Below are 26,430 nucleotides of genomic sequence, written 5' to 3'. Positions count from 1 at the left end.
TGCAGTGGCTCGGGAGGAGGAGTGGCAGCCCTAGGCTCTAGATATGGCTTTGATGACTCTGTTCCCCATGGGTAGCAACCGTTTCCTTTAAAATACCCATCCTCAGCAAGATGGAGGTTCTGCTCCTCATCAGAAAAATATCACACAACTTCATGCTTTGCCCTAGTGTTAGTAAACACCTGGGCACACTTAACTTCCCATGCACAGCAGTCCTGTTGATATGCTTTGTTAAATCAAGACCAGAAATTCTTTCCTGTATCTCTAGAGACGGTCATGAAATATTATTATAACATGTGTCTAGAAAAGGGAAAAAAAACTGTTTTGAAAATTAAAAGCGTTACCATTAACTATGGCCCTAGGCAGTCACCCGCTGAAGTCTTTCACACCCCAGTGATTTGAGTGGGAGCATGTGAGGTCGTGCTTAGCTAAGGGAGACACAAAAGCTATCATTACTGTAGCGCCAGAACAACTGGGCTCTTATTGTTAAATTGCAGTTCCTGTATGCTGATTCAAGCATACTCCCCTGCAAGATTTAGGGGTGACCTAGCTTGGGGACCTGTATGGCCCTCCGTGTGGAACAGACCAAAGCTGACACACCGCACTTGCACAAGGGCACAGACCTGCTGCATGGCCCAGATGAGAGTGAAACTCCAACGTCCCCATGTCAAGGTCAGCATCCCACTCACTGACCATCCCACCCAGCAGCTCTGAAAGGCAAATGACTACATCTGGAGATATCTTTTCTCTACACCACTGTGCCCAGCTTCTCCTGCTGTTCCCCTGCAGAGTCCCAAAGTTTGGCATTAAAGCCTTTCCGTGCTCATGCGCTTGGCCTGGCGGGCAATAGATCTACAGCTTCCTGAGACAGCGTCGAAGGACAGCACTCTGGGGTAGGACCTTGCTGAAGAGCGTCACCACGCAGCGTCACCACAGAAAACTCCCAGCGACTTCAAATAGGAAAGTCTTAGTGCTGTAAGGGGTATCTGGCATACTCAGCAAAGACACTTTGCCCTTACAAAGCTTCTCTGAATTTCATACCACTAAAACACGCTCTGCTTCGCGTGGAGAGACGAAAATGCCAAAGACACAATTACTGTAACTCTCCTGAACGTTTACGATTTTCCATCCTTATATGACTCCCTCCTCAGAACATCCCCCAGCAAGCTTAAAAAGAAAACATTCATCAAGGTCAGGCAAAGTTTTGAAAGCAATTAGCTGCAAGTAAAATAAATATAAAAGCAATTCTAGCCTATACTTAATGACAAAATGTCTAGTTGTGTCAGTCCAGCAGACCGAAAGTCCTTGAGGTGTTGCCAGCACGGGGGATAATGACCCAGCTCCCATGAAATCATTCTTCTCACAGGTTACTGCCTCCAGTTCAGTATTCCTTTCTTTTCCTTGCCCCCTCTTTATAAAAAATTCACTCTGGCACTGGAGGGCCCCAGTTTACCTCTCCGCTTGTGGATTTACCTCCTTTGCCCCTTAGATATGTCCATGCCAATGACTCTGTATAGTTCCAGTTTCATTAACTTTCCTCAGCCTAGACAGCTGCTACCAGTTTCCGGCATTTTTGAGGTTCATAATACCCTATCTGTCATGTCTAATTAAAAAAAAAAAAAGACCTGCAATTTGGGAAGCATTTGGTTTGCAGTGTGTTCTCAGCATCTCATCAGATCCCCACCAGGCATCTTTGGATGTCTGGTTTACGTAGACAAGAAAAATAGGAACATAACACTTCTGAAAGGAAATTTGCATCTCTTCCCCTTTTCACTTATGCTCATTTTTAGGATTTCCTAAATGTGTCCTCACTGGAATAACAGCTGGCATCCAGCAAGAAAGCAAAGAAACGTGCAGGTTTGCCAGACATTTCTAGCACTGTCAGGGAGATAGTTCCACGTAAGCTATGAGCTGCTTGGGGCCAGGATGATCCTCTCATTGTTTCCACGCAAATGCTGTGCTCTCTGGCTTTACCCCATATGCCACACACCAATCTTCCCTTGCAGTTCTTAGACTTTTCTACAACCTCTGCTGGAGAATACATCAGCTCAGCTAGCAGAGCTTTCTGGTCTTCTAATAACTTTTCCTGCTCTAGACCACCACTGACTTTTGTGCTCCTATAACAAGGGAAGAATTGAAAGGCATTAATCCCCCACAGCAGGACTTTTGTAAATCCATAAAAAAAGCCAGCTTGCTTTGCTATTCCTTAAAACTTCGAGGCAATCCACCATCCCCAGGGATGGGAATGCTGCTGCATGGCTTTCTCTGCCCCCCAAGTAGGGGCCAGGATCATCTTTGTGACTGGAATTTGGGCTGTCTGGAATAATCAAAAGAAGGAGAATAATGTGAACTGGAGTAAGGTTTCCATTATGAGACACAAAAGCATGAACATCTCAAATGATGTATAGCTAAAGTTTTCCTTAAGTCTGCTGGGAAATGTCTTTCTTCCACATTAAACAACCTCAAGAACAGACAGTATTTTGTTTCAGTTCTTTGGCCAAATGGCCAAATGGTTGTTTTGTGGGGTTTTTTTAAAATCTTTTGGCAGGTCTTTTGAAGTAATATAGGATCTGCCTTGGCAGAGATGTCCATTTTCCTCCTCCCCTCCTCAGTTTCCCTCCACCAGCTATCTTATCTGACCCTGGAGGTATTGCTGCACAAGTTAGACTTTGCAAATCTACCTTAGGCAACTCACTTGACTCACTCGTGCTTTACTTTCCCAGTCACTTGAAGAGGGACAGCATTTTAATCGACTCCAAGAAGGATTTTGAGATCTTTGGAAGAATGCTCTGTTATACATGGTGAACACTCATTTTGCATGAGTTGAGAACTTCTGTTCATAGCTGGAGGGCAGTTATTCTGCTCAGTTTAATTCACAACACTGGACCAGTGGAGGTTATTTATCTTTACTTTAGCAAGGCTTTTGACACTGCCTCTAACAAAATCCTCACAGGCAAACTGATGAAGTACAGGTTAGATAAGTGGACTGTGAGGTGGATTGAAAAGTGGCTGAACTGCCAGGCTCAGAGGGCTGTGATCCACAGCACAAGGTCCAGCTGGATGCCAGTCACTAGTGGTGTACCCCAGGGTCTGATGCTGGGGCCACTACATTTTAGCATCTTCATTAATGGCCTCAGTGTTGGGGCACAGTGCACACTCAGTGAGTTTGCAGATAATACAAAACACGGAGGAGTGGCTGATACAGTAGATGGGTGTGCTGCCATCCACAGGAACCTGGACAGGCTGGAGAAATGGGCTGACAGGAACCTCGTGAAGTTCAGCAAAGTGAAATGCAAAGTCCTGCACCTGGGGAGGAACAACCCCAGGCACCAGGACAGGCTGGGGGCCGAGCCAGCAATGTGTCCTTGTGAGAAAAAGCACCAACAGCCCCCGGGGCTGCATCAGGCAGAGCATTGCCAGCAGGTCGAGGGAGGTGACCCTTCCCCTCTGCTTAGCCCTGGTGAAAGAGAGTCCAGTGAAGGACTACGAAGATTGTTAAGGGTTTGGAGCATCTGTCATATAATGAAAGGCTGAGAGAGCTGGGACTGTTCAGCTTGGAGAAGAGAAGGTTCAGGCAGATCTTATCAATGTATATAAATACCTGAAGGGGGGGAACAAAAAAGACAGAGCCAGACACTTCTCAGTGGTGCCCAGTGAGAGGACAAGAGGCAATGGGCACAAACTGAAACACAGGATAATCCATAAGAAAAGTCTTTTTCGCTGTAAGTGTGGTCAGGGACTAGAACAGGTCACCCAGAAAGGCTGTACAGTCTCCATCCTTGGAGATATTCAAAGCCAACTGGACGCAGGTCTGAGCAACCTACTTTCACTGACCCTGCTCTGAGCAGGAGGTTGGACTAAACAATTTCCAGAGCTGCCTTCCCACCTCAGCCATTGTGTGATTTTGTGACCCTGAAAGAATGCAATGACAGTCTTGCGACATGATCTAGACGCTAAACACCTTCAGCAGCGGCATCCCTTTGGTGGGCTGGGCTGGACTGGGGCTCCTTTCAGATATGTTCTCGCCTTAGTCATTGGTAATAACAAGCAGCTGAATCCTAGAAAGATTTCATTTTAAAGTTATCATAGAACTATGCCTTTTTTTATTGCTGTACAGTGGTCTGGACCCAAAATTGTCCACAATAACAGAAGTCCAGCTTAGCTGGCTGCAGGCAATTGTTTATGAAAACTAGCAAAAGCTGGGACAAAAAGGGCAGAAAGGTCTGGATCATTTATGTGCATATGGGTATGATAAGAACTCGTCAAGACTCCTGGTGCTATTGTGGTTTATGCATGACAATGAGCAGAAACATTCTAAAAATGGGAAAAAGAGCTTCCGGATTAAAAGAGTGGCTGGACTGGATTTTGGTCAGCTGCGTCAAAGGAGATGAAGAGCCTCTTGGACACTGCTTGTGCTGGTCATTCCATGGGGCAGGGAAAGGACCCGGTGGACTCAAAAGTTACGTCTACATGACTAAATGCTTCTGCATGACGGAGCAGTGTGGGCCCCTAGGCCAAGTTGTAGAATGAATGCAACCAGGCTGTGGGGGTGCAAAGCCTGCTGGAATAGAAGTGGAAGACTGCAGAAGTTGGAGGAGCCAAATCTAGCTCAGCCTCAGTCCTCTGGAGTGATCTGGAGCAAACTGTCTCCAGAATAGCACCTGAGTTTTGGTTTCGAAGAAACCAGTTGGCTCACTCCAAAAAAGATCCAGAGAATGCACTAACATTCGTGAAAAGTGGACAGTCAGTGGCCCGGGACCTGGGACTGAACTGAGAGGATAAAATATTTTCAGTAGACAGACTTAAAGCAGCAAACGCCAGCATCTGAGCAGCACTCTACTGTTGCCTGGGCTAGCAGGAACCACTGAGATACCCTGAGGCTTCCATTGTCTTGGTTTTCCTTGACATTTTTAGACTTCATCTCCTGTGGAGCGTCTGAGATGGTATCAGACAGAAATTTGATTAAGAAACAAGAACAATACAAAATCAATGCCATGTACATTAGGTGGATTAACAACTGGGTAACTGACAGGTCTTGAAATGTAATTACAAGTAGGAAATTATTGTCCAGTATCTGAATCTCTAGTGAGGCTGATTCTTGGCATCATGCTATTGAACTGCACTTATCAGTGACTGGGTAGGCAATGAGGAGCAGTCCACATCGTGTGCTCAGCTGGTCAAACGAAATGCACTTCAGTAGGGGCTAATGGACAATCTAATGCAGATGTCTATAGACAGATCAGGTGAATCACAGTCTAAAACCAACTATTGGCTGTGTTGTCCCGAAAGAAAGCCCCGAGTAACGCTATGCACTGTAATGTTGACATTTAGGTGAGATGAATCATAGCCAGAGCATGTTCCTGCTACTTTGATAATGTCTCTTTTCTCTCACAGGCAGGGCTTATGACAATATCCAGTGTCTGGAAGTTAAAATTAGACAAATTCAGACTACAAAAAAGAGACTCAGCTTTTTAAATGTAAGGTCCACTAAATGTTAGAACAATTTGCCAAGGATTGAGGTGGATTCTTCATCACTGAAAATGCTACGGTGAAACTGGAAGCTTTTCTGAAAGTTATCATCTGTTTTAAGGAGGAATTCATTCGGGGAGCCCTAGGGTATGTGATGTCCAGCCCAGAGTTCAGACTGGCAAACCCCCGTGATGTCTTCTGTTCCTTACTTCTCCCAAGCCTGCCGGAGATGGGCAATCAGGTACCCTTCAGGTAACCGCTACCACTTTTAGCTTAATGCTGACAAATGCTCAGAGCCCTGCTTGTTACCCTTGAGCTCCGACAATGGAGAAGAAGTCAAGACCATAGTGTGACTTGGATTTCTAAATCTAAACTGGGTCCTACATCAGCAGACTCTGTATACTGGACCCCAGGTTGTCTGTGCAAAGACAAGGGAAGAGAGTGTGATTATTAAAGAAGAAGAAAGCAGAATTAAAAAATGAAGCATATTTACAACTCTGGAATTCTTGCTATGCAACTGCAAGCTGTGACACTTGCATTGTATTGCAGCAAGGGCATTACAGGGTTTTCTTTAATACAAACATGGGATTTATTTTCTTCCAGAGTTCAGCTATGCTCTTAATTCAGGAGTAACAGACCTTGACATGATTACAGGATTGGAGAGATATTTTACACTATGGGACTAAAGCAAACTGAAAAACTTCCAACTTTTCCACAATTTTTACGATTTTGGTGAACTGTGCAATGTTGTGTTGCACATCACATAATACACCCCTGGCCAGGGCTCAGATCACAGCGTGATGAGCACAGTCCGAGGATTGATATGCAACAGAACTGAACAGGACAGCTTGAAACAATGCCTAGCAGAGATTAATTCCCCTCCAAATCCCTTAATCATACTAAGTTTTCAAATCTAACTAAGACAATTAATTGCAAATATTAACTATCTAATTGGTGATTATCATATTAGATGGAATTAGGAAGGAACACGTAAGGAGCCCTGCCAGTTTGAAAGTGTTTGTTGGTACGGGCAAGGAAACAAGAGGGAAGAGCAGAAGAACCACAGAAAAGAAGAGAAACACACAGGAAATGGGACAGAGGAGCACAGCACAGGATAGCTATCATAGTGCTCAAAGTGAGAGTATTCTCTCCTATGGGGAAATATCCCCTCCTGGAGGATGCTTAAAGTGACAATAAGATACTGAACAATGGCCAGAAGCTCAGCAACTAGTAACATCCATCTTCACCCAAATCTGCCTTTGAGATCAGAAAAAGGACTGTGTTGCATACATTTACCCCATCGTACCATATCATCATTAATTAAAGGAGATCTGTGACGTAGGAGCAGAAAGTTTATGGGTGGTAAAGGGGAACTTTCAGGATATGCTTTCCCAAGTAGTATTCTTCTCAGCTAGATATCACACACACTGAACCTTGAATATTAGGAACTATGCAGTTGTCATCATTTCATTGGGTAGTGAAAGAGAGATAAAGAAAAAAGAGCCCATTTAGGTACTGAAAGGGCTTTTTTTATTCTTTAATTTCTTGGCCTCACTACTTGGTTACTAGTTGTAAGTGTAAGAAGCACTTTATGGACAGGGCGTTATGCACTGGACTTAATACAAAGACATTTGGTTTCCAGAAATGAGTTATTTTATGCACCACTGCTGTGTAGCTTCTCGTTGGATGGATGTGGCTGGTTAGAGACAGGCTTTCATACCACCGCTCTGGACTCGAGGTGAAGGGATATGGAAAGTAATTGGGTCTGTAGTGAGAATGTAGCCAGGTTGTATTAACTGTGCCCTCTCTGAGGCACCCAGGCAACTGAGAATAACACACTACTCTGAAAATGAAGTCGTTAATGTCTATGAGCACTGGTGGCCACCTGAGCACTGGTGGCCACCTGAACAGCAAAGCATAAATGAAAAGATGGCCTTTAACGGCACTGCAGTCACTGAAGGCCATGCAGATGTTGTGTCCGGACATAATTCAAGGAAATTAATGCCACCTTAGCATGAATTCATGCTAACTTGTATGCAGTCTATGGAAGATTACTGCTTAATCCCATCAAGGTAGATCTAAGACCAACCTCGCTGAAGTTGCTTTGGCTATATAACCCCCTCATCAGGAGGCAAGTCACCTTTGCACACATCAGTCTGGGAATAAGACTGTGAAAAAACTGGAAATGAGGCTGAAATCATACCTGCAATCTCTGTCTGGGGCTCCTTCAGTCCATCCAGTTAAAACACAGGTCCTCCACAGGCTTACAAGAGATTTTCCCAAAAGCAGGAATCAAACATCAAACATTTAATGAGGATCAGAGATGAATACAGATTGAATATCAAACTTTTTTCCCCAGTTGCTGTATCGATGTTTCTACATCAATTCGTTAAGAGACCACCTTTCCAAAGCCCTTCCAGGTTCAGAGAATTGTTTAGACATTTGAAATAGAAATCTGGGATACAGAAATCTACAGTTAAACTTAAATTTGCAGAAAACACTAAATTCACAGAACTAAAAGGCCTCTTAGAAAAGTAAAACCTACAGAAAAAATTCAATGCTGTTTGAAGTAGACAAAGGCTGGGCAAACTTTTCAAGAGCGCCAGATGAACTGCCCCTGCTTGCTGTCCTTAGGACCAAGCACTTCTTTTAATTCCATGTGCAACTTGATTTATGGGAGTACTCCCATTCACTTCATAATGATGATTCAAATCTAGGAAACACTACACAAACTGAGGTCATGGTCTTGCAGTGGTGTCTCTGCATGTGAGGGTCAGTACACACACACGAAGCTCCAGGAAATCCTGGGGCTTTGGACAAGGCTCTGTGCTGATCAGCTGCACATGCTGTTGTGTAGTCCCTTCTTGGAAACTCAGAACGAACCCCACAGGGTGGCAAGACCACAGCTGGGGATGGGTGTAGAAAAGGCAAGGGGCTACAGCTTGCAACATGGATCATAGCTTCGGCCACGTTAGACCCTGCTTTTAACGTTGCAGTGGAGATAATATCTGTCAGATTGGCACGTTACTGTTAAAACCAACAGCAAAACTTAAAACTGGCTAGTTGGATATAAAACCTGGAATTTCTAGCTGTACTTCCACTGTGGAGTCCAACATCATCCTACACTGGCCCTGTTGCTATGAAGGACCAGGTTCTAGTTCCTACACAATTTTTGTAAAGCAAGCACCATGTCCAAGAGCCCTTATCCAAACGCTGTATGCACCAGGGCTGTAAAACACCCAAGGGGGAAAGGATGCTTACCTTCAAGAGTTGAATGTGATACTAAAACTCACTCAGGCTCCAAATTCCTGCGGGCAGATTCGATATGGGAGAAGCCCCGCCACGCTCTGCCAAACACGAACACCACTCTACCCAGTTCTCCTCTCCCCATATGACTTGCAGGGCAATGCAAACCCCTGGTGCCAATCCTGATTTGCGTGGCAAGAAAGGAGAATGGGGTTTCTTGGGAAGTTGAAAGAAATAGGACCAGCAGGAGAGGTAGGATAGAGGTTGCACTTGCCGCTCCCTCAGCTGTGCTCTTATGAGCGAGAGAATGCATAAGACACCTTGTGGTCTGTGATTTTTTATTTGGACTGTATCACTCTAAATATCCCTCTGGTGGGAATGTCAGGCAGGGATTTTGTCAGTGGTTAAAACTGGAGGATCTCCTGTTCTTCAAATTGAGTTTTGAGAATGTACTAAAAAGTTAAGACAATTTAAGTTTCCTTTTCCTTAAACATTGCAGCCCTGGCATGTCCTGTGAGATGTGCCTTATCAGGCAGTGTTGAGTCCACCCGATCACCATTCTTCACAAGAGGTTTTAGGGACAAATGTCCATGAACTTCCCATTCGGACACCCAAATTGCAGAAACTTTTTAATTATTTACTCTCTAGCACCACCTAAGCGCAGCCTCAAGTAACACAAACCAGTGATTCCCTTTCGGAGCACTCCTCTCCCTGTGCCCTGAAAGTGGCTCTTCCAGTGTCCTCAGAGGTGTCCTCACCTGGAGATGCAGGCTGCCACCAGGCACTATCGCCTGCCACTTGCCGGTCAGATATACACCTCCCCCAGTGGCTGGTGGCCTTTGGGCCCTGGCAAGGCACCCGCAGCCCGTGCCAGGTCACCATGCACCAGGTGCCTCCGTTAAGGTTGTTGGGAGGTCTTCTGCTGTCAGTGATGGTGCTGCATGACCTCCGCCACCAGCCACCTACCCACACTGCACTCCTGCAAATTAGAGGCAAAGAATAAATGAAGTCTCCATCTCTGATGTGTTTGGAGCAGTTTGTAAGTCCTCCTCACACACAGGCTGAGGTGGGGAGTGGGGCCAAGGCTATAATTGACGTTGTGACATATGTGGTGCTCCAGGAGGAAACCACCCACTGTGTATGTGCAAGGGTCTGCGCTGACTGCCCTGAGCTACCCATACTTGCTTCCGCAGGAAACACCGTAATTACACCACCATTGTTCAATCATAGTCATTATTTGAAAGGCAACATGCCTAAAATTCTTCAGCAGTCATTCAGCAGGGCTGGAGGGGCTTGACTTGATTTGCTTCGGTGCTGCATATTCCCAGCTGCCCCACAGGCGCCATGTCCAGACATGGGAGCCAACACGGGCAGCGAGGCTGCCCATGGCCAGGAGCATCAAGCCTGGATCTCCAGAGAGACCCCATGGGCAGCCCCTGCTCAGCCCTTCTGCAAACATAGAGCGAGCCTAAATCAGTGGTAGAAAAAGAGGGTTCTGGTTTTAGCAGCTCAGTTAGACCATGTGAGGACACGGCTGTGCTGACAGGGCAGGTCAAAGTAAATTCTTTGCACCAAATTTACATCAAATGAAACAGAGAGGTGCTCAGGTGATCCACATAAAAAGAGCTGTTGAGACTAAAGTGTAGATATTTAAATGGTCCATTTCAACTAGACCAGCTTAATCATGCTTAATTATTGCTTTGCTTAATTATTACTTATGCTGAATTCTATTTAAGTTCTCACCCAATCTGTACATATCACTACTCCTGCATCTTAGGACAGCGGCCGAATTGAAGATGGGAGACAGGCTTGAGCGCCTGGGGCATCCCAAGATTTGGGATGACAAAAGCTTGTGCTATTCTGGTAATGGAGAGGACAGAATTGAAACTCACAGGGAAAAAAGGGAAGACACAAGAGTCCCTTTTGTATTTGCCCCTTTTTGATATTTTCATTCTGCACACAGCGGATAGATGTGCCATTTGCTTTGCTGAATTCTGCAATTGAAAATACTCACACTGCTAATGATGAACAGCAAAAAGTACCATGGGTCAGCAAAGTAGAAGTAGAGTACCTCGAAAAATGGTCAGATGATTCCTACATGTGACAAAAGCTCCTTTTATATTTTCTTTGTATGCTGTAACACTAATCAAGCCCTTTTCTAGACAATAACTTCAGACACTGATGTGAGGTGAAGGGTTATATGAATGACTGACCTTCTGGTGTCTTGGCCAAACTGGAACACAAATATTTTATTTACTCAGAAGTGCATTATTATTTTGCTATTATTTTTGCTGCAACACGTGGTCCAAGGGCAATCAAGAGACTTCAGGGCCTTGGGTTGGTTGGTAAGGGAATCTGGAGCACAAGTAATTTTTTCCTCTATCCTTCCAGTTGCAGGCAGTGACATTGGAAGAAACAGATGGACCCAGTCTATTAATACATGGCTCCGTGGTTGGTGTCACCACCACAATTTTGAGTTTTTTGATAATGGAATGGTCTACACGGTACCAGGCCTGCTGATGTCGGATGGGATTCACCTTTCTCAAAGGGGGAACAGGGTCTTTGCTCATGAGCTAGCAGGGCTTATCATTGACAGACCTTTAAAGTAGACTTGAAGGAGGAGGGGGATAATATCAGGCTTGCCCATGACAAGCTACGGTATGACATGCCAAGGTTAGAGGGATGGGTTGCTAGAGAGGGCCCCCAGCCTGTTGCTCTGAGACGTGCTGGCTACACTGCAGCACACTTGAAGTCTTACAGAGATGAGCCAGGGGCTCCTGAGGTAATAGGAGCCAACAGGGAAACACCAATGAAATACCCCAAAGGAATTAAGGTGTGCTCCTCTAAGAAGGTGACATGGCCGACAGCCCAGCTGAAGTGCCTCTACACCAATGCATGCAGCATGGGCAACAAACAGGAGAAGTTGGAAGCCACCGTGCCGCTAGAAAGCTACAACCTAGTTGCCATTACTGAAACTTGGTGAGACAAATCCCATGACTGGAGTGCAGCTATCGATGGCTACAGGCTGTTCAGAAGGGACAGGCGAGGAAGGAGGGGTGGAGGAGTTGCCCTCTACATCAAGAAATGGATAGAATGTGAAGAGCTGTCTCTGAAGAATAGCCACAAGCAGGTTGAAAGCTTTTGGGTAAGAATTAGAGACCGAGGCAACAAAGAGAACCTTGTGGTTGGTGTTTACTACAGGCTGCCGGATCAAAGGGAGCCTATTGACCAAGCCTTCTTACTCCAGCTACAGGAGGCATTGTGCTTGCAGGCTCTCGTCCTGCTGGGGGACTTCAACCACCCCGACATCTGCTGGAACAGTAGCAAGGTTTTGGTAGCGGGGGGCTACAGGGGTGGCTTCTGTGAGAAGCAGCTAGACCGTGGCTGGATGCCAGGTGCCCACCAAAGCTGCTCCACCACTCCCCCTCCTCAGCTGGACAGGGGAGAGAAAATAAAATGAAAGGCTCATGCGTCGAGATAAGGACAGGGAGATCACTCACCAATTACTGTCACGGGCAAAACAGACTCAACTTGGGGAAAAATTAATTTAATTTATTACTAGTCAAATCAGAGCAGGAAAATGAGAAATAAAACCAAATCCTAAAACACCTTCCCTCCACCCCTCCCTTCTTCCTGGGCTTAACCTTACTCCCGAACTTTCTACCTCCTCCCCTCCCCGAGCAGCGCAGGGGGACGGGGAATGGGGGTTTCAGTCAGTTCATCACACGTTGTTTCTGCCGCTCCTTCCTCCTCAGGGGAAGGACTCCTCACACTCTTCCCCTGCTCCAGTGTGGGGTCCCTGCCACAGGAGACAGTCCTCCACGAACCTCTCCAACATGAGTCCTTCCCACAGGATGCAGTTCTTGTGGGTCCCATCCACGAGGTGCAGTCCTTCAGGAACAGACTGCTCCAGCGTGGGTCCCCCACGGGGTCACAAGTCCTGCCAGCAAACCTGCTCCAGCGTGGGCTCCTCTCCCCATGGGTCCACAGGTCCTGCCAGGAGCCTGCTCCAGCATGGGCTTCCCACAGGGTCACAGCCTCCTTCGGGCATCCCCCTGCTCCGGCGTGGGGTCCTCCACGGGCTGCAGGTGGATATCTGCTCCACTGTGGACCTCCATGGGCTGCAGGGGGACAGCCTGCCTCACCATGGTCTTCCCCACGGGCTGCAGGGGAATCTCTGCTCCAGCATCTGGAGCCCCTCCTCCCCCTCCTTCTTCACTGACCTTGCTGTCTGCAGAGTTGTTTCACATAGTCTCACTCCTCTCTCTCGCTGCAACTGCTACTCCCCTGTAACTTCTTTTCCCTTTCTTAAATATGTTATCCCAGAGGTGCTACCACCGTTGCTGATGGGCTCAGCCTTGGCCAGCAGCAGGTCTGTCCTGGAACCCGCTGGCATTGGCTCTATCAGACATAGGGGAAGCTTCTAGCAGCTTCTCACAGAAGCCACCCCTGTAGCCCCCCTGCTACCAAAACCTTGCCATGCAAACCCAATACACAGCCTACCTCTGTGCCTGGGAAGATCATGGAACAGATCCTCCTAGAAGCTATGCTAAGGCACATGGAGAACAGGGAGGTGATTCGAGACAGCCAGCATGGCTTCACCAAGGGCAAGTCTTGCCTGAACAACCTAGTGGCCTTCTATGATGGAGTGACTACATCAGTGGACAAGGGAAGAGCTACGGATGTTGTCTATCATCTGGACTTCTGTAAGGCCTTTGACATGGTCCCCCACAACATCCTTCTCTCTAAATTGGACAGATATGGATTTGATGGATGGGCTGTCCGGTGGATGAGGAATTGGTTGGATGGTCGCATCCAGAGGGTAGTGGTCAATGGCTCAATGTCCAGATGGAGATCAGTGACAAGTGGTGTCCCTCAGGGGTCCGTATTGGGACCAGTACTGTTTAATGTCTTCATCAATGACATTGACAGTGGGATCGAGTGCACCCTCAGCAAGCCTGCAGATGACACCAAGCTGAGTGGTGCGGTTGACACACCTGAGGGATGGGATGCCATCCAGAGGGACCTGGACAAGCTCAAGAAGTGGGCCCATGTGAACCTCATGAAGTTCAACAAGGCCAAGTGCAAGGTCCTGCACATGGGTCGGGGCAACCCCCAGTATCAATACAGGCTGGGGATGAAGGGATTGAGAGCAGCCCTGCGGAGAAGGACTTGGGGGTACCGGTGGATGAAAAGCTAGACATGAGCTGGCAATGTGCGCTCGCAGCCCAGAAGGCCAACTGTATTCTGGGCTGCATCAAAAGAAGTGTCGCCAGCAGGTCGAGGGAGGTGATTCTGCCCCTCTACTCTGCTCTGGTGAGACCCCACCTGGAGTGCTGCTTTCAGTTCTGGAGCCCTCAGGACAGGAAAGACATGGACCTGTTGGAGCAGGTCCAGGGGAGGGCCACAAAAATGGACAGAGGGCTGGAACACCTTTTCTGTGAAGAAAGGCTGAGAGAGTTGGGGTTGTTCAGCCTGGAGAAGAGAAGGCTCCAGGGAGACCTTATTGCAGCCTTTCAGTACTTAAAGGGGGCTTATAAGAAAGATGGGGACAAAATTTTTAGCAGGACCTATTGTGATAGGACAAGAGGTAATAGTTTTAAACTAAAAGAAGGTAGATTCAGACTAGATATAAGGAAGAAAATTTTTACAATGAGGGTGGTGAAACACTGGAACAGGTTGCCCAGAGAGGCTGTAGATGCCCCATCCCTGGAAACATTCAAGGTCAGGTTGGACAGGGCTCTGAGCAACCTGATCTAGTTGAAGATGTCCCTGCTTATTGCAGGGGGATTGGACTAGATGACCTTTAAAGGTCCCTTCCAACCCAAACTATTCTATGATTCTGTGATTCTATGATTCTATTACTTTGTCTTTGTTTTCTGAAATTAAAGCCTACTTTGTTCTGTGGGGTTAACATTTCAGGGTAAAAGAAATGGGCATCCAGTTATTCTCCTCCATCCCACCTCCCCAGAAGTGTCCACATTTGACCTGGGTCTCCCATTTCTTGGGTGAGAGCTTCTACTCCTGAGCTGTTGAACACAAGGCAAGAGGAGAAAGACAGTATACCCTGCTTATGGGCTTTTGGACTCTAGCCTGGGAAGAGAATCCTGAAAATATTCAGCAAATGGGATTCAAATTCTTCAGCAGCTTTAGATGAACCAAAACAAGTTTTTGATAATAGATCTACCTACTGGGTGATGCCTGGGATTCTTTCAGCCTCTTTGATTTATAGAGCTGGACTATGAAATCTGAGAAACAAGCCTTCAAGAGACACATATACAGCTTTCTGGGAGAGCCAGCCTTCCTGTGTCACTAGACACAGTATCTCCAAGGTCTCCGGAGACACACACCGACTGCGCCAGGCTGGAAATCTCAACTCAGTAGTTGTAGTAAAAGTGAGGCATGTATGCTGCCATTGCTTTCCTTCCGTCTCTGGGAAGATCTTGAAGGCACAACCGTACAAGGAAGCCTTTGTAGCCAACTCCTACAAGATTTACTTCTAATTTTGCAGGATTTGAGTATGTTTTCGTGGCTGTCACACCTGCCCTGATTGGTGCCATATCTGCTTCTCTGGGTCAAGCTGCTTTTCTTGGCATTGCTTGTGGCACAAGAATTGCGGCTAGTGTTGATAATCAGTGCCCCAATGTCTTAGGCATCATCTGCAGGCAGGTGCACTGAGCATGATGAGCTGGACAAAGAATGATGAAGGAAGACAGAGAAGGAGAAAAATGCTAATGAAGAGCTCCATGAATTGCAGTGGTCATATAACGTGTCCTGCTACCGTAGTGCAAGCCTGCAGCCACTGTCCCTGTGCTGGCTGTGCCCTGTGCTCTTGCCACACCATCTGGAAGGGATAAAGGCCACCTCAGAGACTCAGGAAAGTGAGGATTTTTTTTCTCTGTTTTGCCATAAATTTCCTAGAAAAAGGCAACTTCGTGTTTTGGTTTCCCATTGAAAGAAAATGGGGGTATTGCACTCTCTGTAAATACAGAAGGAGGATATAACATCTTGGAAGAGTTTTAATGCCACATAGCAAAAGCCTGTTTCATTTCTGACACTGAACAGTGCCTCGTTGGTGAACGCAATCACCCGGCTATCCCCACTCAAAGGTGTGCTTTGAGCACCTCCCATTTGATAAAAGCTATTTCCAAATGTCTCCCTTCTACTAAGCGTCTGTGCATCCTCAGATATACATTTCTGCATCTTTCAAGGTTGAGTTTCACTTCATTTCATTTTTTCCTCTATTTTCCTAACCCCCAAAACCACAAACCAAAACCACAAGGAGGCTCAGGCAGTCTAGATAGCTTAAAAAGTGGAGGAATGCTGACAGAGCAGGACTGCCCATGGTCTCTCCTCTTACAACTATTGATTGATTTGGGGTAGGAGAAAGACTTTTTGTACTGTGCTTCTGCCAAAAAAATAAAAGGCAAAAAGAAACCACCAACAAACAAAGTGCAGATTTGGCCAGGTTCTACTTCAGATGCTGAAAAAGACTTTTTTTTTTCATCTTGTATGGATGGAAGGAATGTTTTTACACACTGAGATCTCCCAATGAATGTTCTTTTCACTTCTAGAAGACCAGAATAAGGTAAGCCTGGACCACCAACTTCATGTGAAAGAGGAGGGTCCAGAAAGATGTTATCTATTTCTCTTCTATACCTGTGCCTGGTGTACATTTCTGTTGCCGGTTCAGAAGCCTGCAGCTCTTTCCTGCTCTCTGCCAGCTGTTTGCCGGCTCACCGCATCGACCAAAGGCATCTCAAGGCCGTGGTGAGCAGCCTCCGCAGCCCTCTGACCCTGCAGATGCAATGCCCTGCAGTCCCTGTTAACATTTCTTTGCTGAATTTTCTCCCATGGTTTCTCGCAGGATGAAGTTACCTCTAAAGTGCTATTGCAGGTCTGGAATCTCTGCGAATTTTTAACTCTGGTGTTTTTTATCTTTTCTTCAGTAAAAGACAAGGTCTAGCATTTTGTCGAGTCCAAAAAGACATCAAAGGAAAAGGGTGAGGGGAAAAAAAAGCAAACCCTCTGTATAAAGCATTTCAGAGTACTCATGCAGCATATTAGACAATATTAGAGAGCAAAAGGAGCTTTCTGGCTCCTATCTGGCTGTTGTTGAATTGTTAATGTGGTTTTGTTCCATTATTAATGACACCGGAAAGAGAAATCAGGCCTTCCAGACAAACTTGAGAGACTCTCAGACAGCAAAGAGAAGGAAGGGAAAAAAACCCTCTTAAAATAATGGAAACAAGCAAAGGGAAGGGGAGGGGAAACTTAATATACCGAGCATGTAGCACTAAAAATCTGCAGGTGTCTATAGCACTGTAGGGATGGTGAACTGAATCTTTTACAAAGCTTGTAAATCATTCCCAGAGCCTACTAGTTTAAGGGCATTTTGTAATTAAACCAGGAAAAACTAATTTCTTACAGCCTGTACTATATTGCTTGATATATTCATGTTTCCTAGAACTGCTGTTTGACAAGCAGAGAAAAATAAAAGCAGAAAAGCAACATTAATGGACGAAATGCCTGTAACCCAGAGTGGCGTATCATTAGCCTCATCTGAATGTGGTTGGACAGGATTTCAATAAAAAGCTTTGTCAGGAAAACACATCACGAATATGCCAAGGTAAGTAATCTCAGGATTAACACCCCAGTCTGGCTTTCCTGTAAATGTACTCTGAGTTAGCTACCAAATCAGCATCCCTGCAGAACAGCCAGACAGGGTGCATCCTTTTGCTCCCACTCAGCAGAAACAGCTCCACTGCCGAAGCCTTGCACTGATGCCCAAGCACCAAAGCCCAGGACCTACCACCGGCTCGTCCGCAGCATCCTCTTCAAACCCCATCCCCAACAGAGGGAGAGATCTGCTGAAGCTCATCCCCCATTGCATTCGGGGTGCTGGGAGTCAGGCAGATGCTGGGGGGACTCAGAGGGCCCAAGCATCAAGGTGAAATTTGATTAGACTGGCTGCTAATCAATAATACAGCTATCATCAGCTCTACTCCTTGAAGTCAAGCGATTTGCTCTGCAGTCACCTGTTGATGGGGCTGCACCCTGCGGTCCCCAAGACCAGCCCCTATGGTGCTGCTCACCACGGCCACGCTCCTCCCAGGCTGCTAGTGGGGAGCCTGCCTCGAAAATCCCCCCTGCCCTCCGCTGCTCCGCTGCCCTGCCAACGGGCTCCCACCCTGCCCAAAGCGCTCACCCATCGCTGCCATTTCGTGTCCCGATGCATTTCTGCTTAAGAGCAACCTCCTCCCTTGCAGAGGGGATGTTTGCAGCATAGCAGGAGAAAGCGTTGCTTGCAATGGGCTCTCAGGGAGAGAGGAACCCGCTGGCTTTCAGATAAATAGGGTTTATAAAAATCTGATTAAATGCTTTCTTAATACTGGGCATTTTGTCATGTGTGTCACTGTTTTTTGAGGTGCAGTTTATATTAAAAAAACCCAACCTCTAGACATTTTATAATTTTCCCTTTAAAAAGAAGGAATCTGAAAGCTCTTCGTTGTTACTTATTGATGCTGAAAACCAACACTTGTTTCTTATCCCAGGACTGAACATTTGACCTATACTGCAAAGCCAAAACTGCCAATATTTGGGAAGAACTCCAGACCTGGATTTCAGTTTCATGACTAACATCTGTCTTTCCAGTAGAGTGGATTAAATCAATGCAACCTGTGTGCTACATTTTAAATTACTCAAAGTTCAATTCATTTTATATGAGCGTATGCCCCATATGTTGTGCTGTCAAAATAGGTCACTGGGCCAAGAGCTCAAAAATAATTTAAATAAAGGTTTAAAGAAATGAAAAAGGAAAATGACATAAATTTACATTACTATGAGACCTTCTTTAATGCTTTGAGGAATAAAACTGCCATGAAGCAATGGGGTCAGGAAGAAATTTTGCCTCTGGGGATCTCATTTTCAGCAGGGATACCCAGACACGGGTCTGATGCAGCAGAGGGGATTTGGCAAAGCGCAGGAGCAGCCCAGACAGATGAGGTGGAGGGGAAGCACTTTGTAGGCTGCCTTTGCAGACAAAGTGCAACCGTGCTTTCAGGCACCCCCAGCACCATGGCAGACTGCAAAACCTATGTGAGATCAAATATTGGGGCAGTATGTCCTCACTGACCTCTCTCCCCATCCCTTCATCTGACTCCCATTGTTGGAGCTTCGAGAGATGCACCAGAAGTCAGGGACACTGGAGATTTTATTGCACCCTGAATAAAAGATGGGCTCTGGAGTCCATGCAGATTGCATCCTCTCTTGCCAAGGCCTGACCTAAGTCCTGTGAAGTCCCCCCTGAGGTGTGCAAGTAGGAAACGCTAATATCATATGGAGGCTTTCACCTGGCTGCACATGACAGCATCACACTTGTTGGAAAGCCCCAGTAGGAGCAGGTCCCCTGCAGCTGAGCCCCAAGCAAGCCCAGCCCCGCTCCTGCTCGGCCCCCTGCTTGGGGCTGCGCTTCGGCCACCCAGACCCCCGCGGGACTCACTTGCCATCCTCGCAGACAAGCAGTATGTAGAGAAAGCTGCACTGGTCCATACAGTGCAGTGGGAGACGCAGCTGCCCGGAGCAGAGGGCTCTGGCAGACCCCTGCCGTCCCTCCTCATGCGGGGAGTTGCCCTTTCCTCCTACTCACCCTGAGAAGCCTGTGCTGACGAGCGGACTGGCGTGTCTCTCTTATCCATGCTCTACTAAAGAAAACTTGAGGAGAGGGAAACACAAGGAAGAAGGGGATGGAAGATCTGCAAAAGGGCCACCCCAGCGTGTAACCCTTTCTCCAGTCAGAGAGGCGGCTCTCCTGGGGGTGCATATGGCCTCTGGCAGCATCCGCCCCTGAGCGAGGGTGAATTTTCAGGATTGGGGCACTCACATGTTTTCTAATCATGTTTCTCCCTAACTCACACTGTCCCAGGCTTTCTGAAAGAAGGACAAGCATTTCTGGGGACCTCCTCTGGAAGACGGTGGACGGGAGAGGGGAGCACCCAGTGCTTGTGTTGGGTACGGTGGGATAGGAACCGGGCTCATTTTCCAGCGTGGTCATCTGAGATGACCCCTGGGGACCCAGAGATGCTGCTGCCCAGCCCCACCATCTCACCTGCAGCATCACCAGACTCCTCGGGGCAATAAAGTCGTTTTTAACACCCCGAAGGGAAATTTCCCTCGCGGATGCGTGTTTTCTTAGCAATCAATCACACACACGCAAAAAGCATCCTCGGCCGAGCGTCCCGATCCCCGGGCTCGGTTCCTCCGCTCCGCCCGGGGGTCTGGCGGGGCACGGCTCGCCCCCCCGCCCCCGCTGGGAAGCGGCACAGCCGGGCAGGGCTGCGCGGCCCCCGCCGGCCGCCCATTAGCGCTCATTTCCTGGCTGGGGCGATGGCAGGCGGCCGGGCAGCACTTTCCCCTCCTCAGCCAATTGCATCTTCAATCCGTATCGGAGGATCGCGGGGTGTGAGGCGGGGGAGAGCCCGGGGGCCGGTGCGCGGCCGGTGCGGCAGGCGCCGGGGGGGAGCTGCCGCCAGCCCCGGCGCCGCGGCAGGAGGGGGAGGAAGAGGAGGGAGAGGAGCGAGGAAGAGGCCTGGGGCGGGCAGCCCCCGGGGTCGGGCCGCGCTGGCCGGCCCAGCCGCTTAAATGCAACCCCTGGGGCATCGGCTTCTCTCTGATGAGACCGCTCCAGGGCTGCCGGGGACGGGGCGTCGTCGTGGGGACCGTCACCCTCTGCCTGGCCGCCGGGTGGGCTCTGCAGAGTAAGTGTCCGGCTCCGTCCCTTTCTCCCCTCCGCTTCCTCCCCCGGCCCTTTCCTCCTCCTCCTCCTCCTCCTCCTCCTCGCCGCGGTACCCCCGGCTCAGCCCCAGCGCCCGGCATCTGCGCGGGGCGGCGCGGAGAGCCCGGCCGCCCCTCCACGGGCTCCGGCCCCGGCCGCAGCCGCCCGCGCTGGGCTGCCGGTAAGCGGCGAGAGCTCTTCCCGACCTGGCCTTAACCGGGGGTGCCCGCAGAGCTGCGGGGGGACGGGGACGGGACATAGGGGAGCTCAGGCAGGCATCGCTGCTGTCTGCAGGCTGGAAATGGTCTGGGAAGGCTCGTCCCCGCTCCTGCCGCTCGGAGGAAGCGGGGGAGCTGAGCGGTGCCAGCCCGGGGCTGCAGCCCGGCCGCGGGGGGGACGAGCCCCACGCCCGCTCCCGGCGGGGGCGGCCCCGAGCAGCCGCCGTTCCCCTCTGCAATCCCAACAACAGAGGGGAAGCAAGGAGGAGGAAACAAATGCCGGTTAACCAGCCCGAAAGGGCTCGGGTCATGCTGGGAAACGCGTCGGTGAAGAGGGAAGGTGGATTTCAAGCCAGCACCCCACGGGGGGCGAGTGGGGACGGGGCAGCACGCAGAGAGCCGGCCGGTCCTCTCCAAGCGAGGGCTTAGAGGAGGCTGCAGCCAGCCCCCACGCCTGGGAACTGGGGTGGGCAGTGCCACCGGTGGGTTTGGTTTGGGCACGTCACGCCGTCCGCTTCATCATCAAGGTGACGCATAAGCAGGACACCAAAGGGTGACGGAACTGTCCCCAGAGTTTTAGAGCTCCATTTTACAGCTGTCCGCCCCATTTTAGAGCTCCTGCGTGGAGGCTTCTTGCTCCCAGCCCTTTTCTACCTGCTCCCCAGCACGCTGCAGGCCCAGCTGCGTTGCTACGGCCAGGTCTGATACACAGAGCTGTGCTTTCAGCTTTGACTCTCGGCCAGGCCAACACTTTGGAGTGCAGCAGCATGCCAGGGACAGCAACCTCACCGCACTTCAAGTGGCACCGGTACCCTCTTCTCCTCGGTGCGTGTTTTACTGGGCGTGAAGGGTCTGGTTTTGCAACCAGCAGAGCGCAGCGGCCTTGCGCAGGGCACTGTAGGTGGGTGTGATGTTTGCTCTCAAGGCTGATGCAGCTCTGTTTGGATTAGACCGGTTCAGGTGATCTAGGCGGACTGCGTATTAAAAATATTTTTGAATGGTTAGATATTGCATTGCCTTTTTTGGCTTTCTGTGCTGGATAGAGACACAACACGTTTGCAAATAATTTAATGGAAGGATTTTTTTTTTTTTACATTTACCTTGCAATGACATATTCAAAGCAAAGCCATGTCTTTATCAAAACATAAAAGGGTCACTGTGGTGAGACACTCAGCTCCTGGCTGGTCAGAAACAGTGCAAAAGGCCTTTAAATAAACACATGGAGCAGAAAACAATTAGAACATTGCAGCAATTACCAGAGGTTCCCGTCTGTTCTGTTTCTCTAGCTGGCACAAACCCCTTTCGCACAGCTCTGGTTAGTGTCTCCTGCACACAGGCTGAATGGCAGACCACAGCTTAGCTGAGGATGCGCTGGGCTACCCGGAAAGCGTGATGTCCCTGCAAGGGGACTGGGCAGCACCAGCGTGACAAGGTGCCCATGAAGGGGGAATCCCAGGAGTGTTATCTTGGAAAAAACCTAGATCCGGTCTGGTTAAAAAAATAGAGAGTGGCTGGGGCTTTCTCCTGTGCTGGTCCCATGGGTGAGGACCTGGGAATCAAACTGGCTTCTCGAGCTTCCTGCCTTACCTTGACCAGCAGAGTTTCTGAATTCTGCTAGAGATCCCAAATAGAGTGAAGTCAGCTTGTAATTCATTTACCCATCTCTCCCCATTTGTGGTTGCTCTGGGGTTTTGGCCATGGGGGGTTCTTATTTTTTTATAAGATTTTTAAAAATAATTTCTTTCTCTTGGAGATTTTTTTTTTCTTTGCCTTTTCCATTCTTTTCCCTGAAGACCCTGCAGAACCTCCAGGAGCATCCCCAGGGGTCCTGCTTTGCACTCCTTCAGCGTAGCTGAGGGTCTTGTCCTCCCTCCCCATTGGGTTACAGACATTTGCAGCTCAGCATTATTTTTTCAGTTCTGCTCTTGCAGTCAGGCTGTTCCCACAGTATGAGAGGAGAGCGGGTGAGCTGCTCCAAGCCAAACTAGGAAAAGGCATTCAGCGGTGAGGCTTACTCTGTGCTTTATCTGCCTTTTGTCTGGTTTGATTTTTGTGGGTAGATAACAGGATTGCAGTCTCTAGCCAAGTGTCTCAAACATGCCACTAATTATTAAAAAAAAAAAGTATGCCAATTGAAACTCAGATGTTTGGTGTTCATCCAAATCTTCATGCAGCAATACCCACACACAAGCAGAAATTATTGCAGTTACACATTAAACTAAATGGTCAGTTCAGTTTCACAGTGTTATGAACAGCTCCATAATCACATCAGTAGGAACTAGGTGAGAATTAAATATTCTTTCACGTGCATTTTTGCCTGGAAATCATCACGAACCTGAAGTCCCTGACTTTGCATGAAACTGTGTACCTTTGATTACATGCGATTTATCTGGACTGGCATATAAATGGCTGCATTTACGAAGCTGTTGTCTCAAACATTGATTACGCATCCTGAAAACATGACGAAGTCCTTGCCAAGTCTTCACATGCTTAAGCCTGCTACAGCTCTTGCTTTTGGGGGATGGTAATTAATTAATATAATAGGTTACCTTGGCCATGGCGATTAAACTTTCCATTTAAATGCAGGATTTTAAAGGAATGCCAGTTACTGATGAATACAAAAGCATTGCTCAGTTTTCAGAAAATGCTATGCTCCCTTACCCAAAAAGACTCTTCCAAACTCTTTCCTCTTTGGTATCAAAACACTGAAACACATGCAATTACTTGTCCTGTATGGTGGCAACGTTTCTCCTGACTATCACCGACTAAAAATGTGTATTTAGTCTTTAATTTAAGTATGTATGTTCCTTTTATGGTCAGCAGAAAGAAAGAGAAACTGCAAAGCATAATCCATCCTCTCTTAAAACAGACCACTGAGATAGGTAGGATGAATCACGCCCCAGAGGTCCCGTCCTGCCCTGGACAGTTGGTGCAGCGTCACCTCCACACTCATCACCCTCCTTTGTCTTTCAGCTCCCGGAGGAGTATCGTTAGTTGTCCCACAACCCAACATCAACGCAACAGTGGCACAAAACATCCTCCTCTCAGTTGAATACTCTTGCAGAGGCGTCGCCACCATTGAGTGGAAGCATGTGTCGAGCTGGGGCACCACCAAAATTGTTGAGTGGAAAAGTGGGAATTATGTCAACATATCCACGGTCTACAAGGGCAGAGTGACTACTTTTGAAAATGGCTCTATACAGCTTCTGAACGTGGGCATGAGAGATGCTGGCTACTATTTTATCACTGTAACGGAGGAGTACGGAACCAACACCTACGGCACCATCATAGTCAACGTTTATGGTACAAACTAGATGGGAGTTCTTGGCTTTACCCTGTGTTTAAACATTAATCTGCTCATAATCAATTTTATAATATTAATTTTTTTCTGTCCTCCCTGCAGAGATTATCTATGAAGATTTACACTTTGTAGCAGTTCTCTTTGCATTTCTTGCTGCAGTATCTGCCATTTTGATCTGCTTCATGTGGCTGTGTAATAAATCTCTGCATCTATTTCAGAAGAAGACAACACACAAATTAACAGGTATCTCTCTAAGAATGCAGTCAAGGTATAGAGTTTTCAAGGCTGAATTTTGAGCCTAAAGTTCACTTGTGATTTGAACCATAAAGGTGCTAATAAGGGACACTGAGAAACAAGACTGGAAGGGCTCAGTTCAGTTATCCTGTTCAACTCTTTACTAGCTGAGGCAACTGAATAATAGGTATTTAGTTGCAGAATGATCCACAGGACATCTGCCTTATACATTCTACATCAGAAACCACAAAACACTTCCCAACATTGCTAACTGCAAAACTTAGGGAGAAAAGGCCAGAGCTGCAATAACCCCCCATCGGAGGGCAGGAGACAAAGTCAAGAGCATCAAGCAACGCCCTCAGGGTCTGCACCAGAAGGGTATTTCAGTGGCCCTTGGGAGTGGCCCCCACCTCACTTCATGGAGGACTGCACCCTTCCCTCTCCTCTCAAACCCCCCTTTCATCTGTCCTCACGTTTGATCCAGTTGTGGACTCCAACGAACGCTGACTAATATCAAAACCAGGCTCCTAACACGCACCAAAGACACCAGTCATGAAAAGCAGATCAAGGGAACACAAGGGCTGCACTGAAGGGAACATTCACATATTAGAGAAGAAATTTCCAAGCCACAGCCAGGGATATTCGGCCTAGGCAGCAAGACAAGGTGTCACACTACGGCCCTGGGCTCAAGCCCTGGGAACATCCTTGCAATGGGAGGTTTCTTTTACCACTTCAAAACATTTCAGGCGTTCACCTCCCTTCTTTGTAAGTGCAGATCCACTAGTGGTTTCTTGCCCTGTAGGTAAAAGGTCTGTATTTCTTTAATAAGTGCTGCTTAAGTGGGTACATTACAACAAGCAGCCTAAGTATCAGTATTTTACTAGACCAACACAGATACTCAAGAATCCTAAGCCTCGTGGCCCAGACTTGCTGTCAACTCTGCAAAACCTGATACAAGAAGAGATGAATTTGGCTCGATCTGGCTCTTCCTTTCTGCAGCTCACCTACAGCTCTAAGGGCTGCTGCTTTCATGGTGCACACACTGCTCACAAGCTTCTGTAGCTACTGAAAATTTTCCTATCATGCCAGAATATACAGGCTTTTGTTTGGATAAAGCCTCTTCTTCCTCCAGTTAAAGCCAATCTTCCCACAGAGCTGAATTGAATATGGTTATTTGGCAGAGTTCAGGAAAAAACACAGTTCTGGAGACATGCTCTGTCATCTCCCAGAACATGATCCGAAGCAGGGACCCAACTTCTGCCCCAATTCCACCTTAGAAGAGCCCTCTTTTCAGAAGTCAGGAAGAGAGGCATAAGGATGGGCCCTATGGACTTTAGTTTTCATAGTGCCTTTAGTCATGTTTTGGGAGAAACCGGTGTCACTTTAAAGATTGTGAGGGACACTTTATTCAGGGAAATATTTTTAAACGATGTATTTAAAACCTAATTGTAGATGAGTAAGCTTGAGCTAATATTAAAAAGTTCAAAATGTCTCAGCTATTAACACAGTGTTGTTAATTTTGGAACACTGGCCTTCCAATCCATTTGCCAATCAATAATAATATCCTTGTATTTGCAGCAAGTACAACTGAAGAGATTGAATTGGACACCATTGAGTGTTAGCCAAGGACTGTCTCATAACAAAAATAACAATTCTACCTCAGGAGAAAGTATTGACAAAGAAAGCAAGAAGAAACATAAAAGGTAAAATGTTTGTGACTACTGTAGAAACATCCTGACTTGCAAACTAATTAGACATTAAATCAGCAGTGTCTGATGGAGCTGTTTTGACCTGTTAAGTTTTCAGCTCTGCTAGCCAAGGTCAAAGTAAAAAAGAGTATGCTTTCATGCTGAGCACGAACACATTTTTGTGGCTAATTAATAAAATCTACAGCCTCTACCACTCTTAAAAACAACCAACCAACCAAGCCTCTAAGATCAACCCATAAAGGAAATGATCACGGTCTTGAAGGACACCTGTATTTTGGCTACAGCAAGTCTCCTATTACGGACAAAGCAGCCATTAGCATCCTTCAACATAATAAATTTAATGTCTAATTACAGTATTACATTAAAAAATTAATTGCAAGGATTGAATCCTGTTTATTGCTCCTATGCTGCTACTTTTGGGTGTAAGGAATTTCCTGAAGCTCTGAAGACAAACTGTAATTCTTCACGAGACAAAACTGACTT

The 26,430-nt window shown here is 47.5% G+C and overlaps 1 protein-coding gene across 1 annotated transcript; it reads left to right on the top strand.

Annotated features, from left to right (window-relative positions):
* Positions 1 to 20,383: 20,383 nt before the first annotated feature.
* VSTM5 (V-set and transmembrane domain containing 5) lies at positions 20,384 to 25,860 on the top strand. Its single transcript, XM_050892649.1, has 4 exons — positions 20,384 to 20,468; positions 23,677 to 24,006; positions 24,107 to 24,247; positions 25,817 to 25,860. Exons 1-4 carry the CDS (start codon positions 20,384 to 20,386, stop codon positions 25,858 to 25,860), a joined length of 600 nt encoding a protein of 199 aa, XP_050748606.1.
* The last annotated feature ends 570 nt before the right edge of the window (positions 25,861 to 26,430 follow it).

Source organism: Gymnogyps californianus, chromosome 1, assembly GCF_018139145.2.
Source record: "Gymnogyps californianus isolate 813 chromosome 1, ASM1813914v2, whole genome shotgun sequence".
Taxonomy (NCBI): domain Eukaryota; kingdom Metazoa; phylum Chordata; class Aves; order Accipitriformes; family Cathartidae; genus Gymnogyps; species Gymnogyps californianus.
The sequence above is the reverse complement of the archived record's forward strand: the minus strand, read 5'-3'. Positions and strand labels throughout refer to the sequence as shown.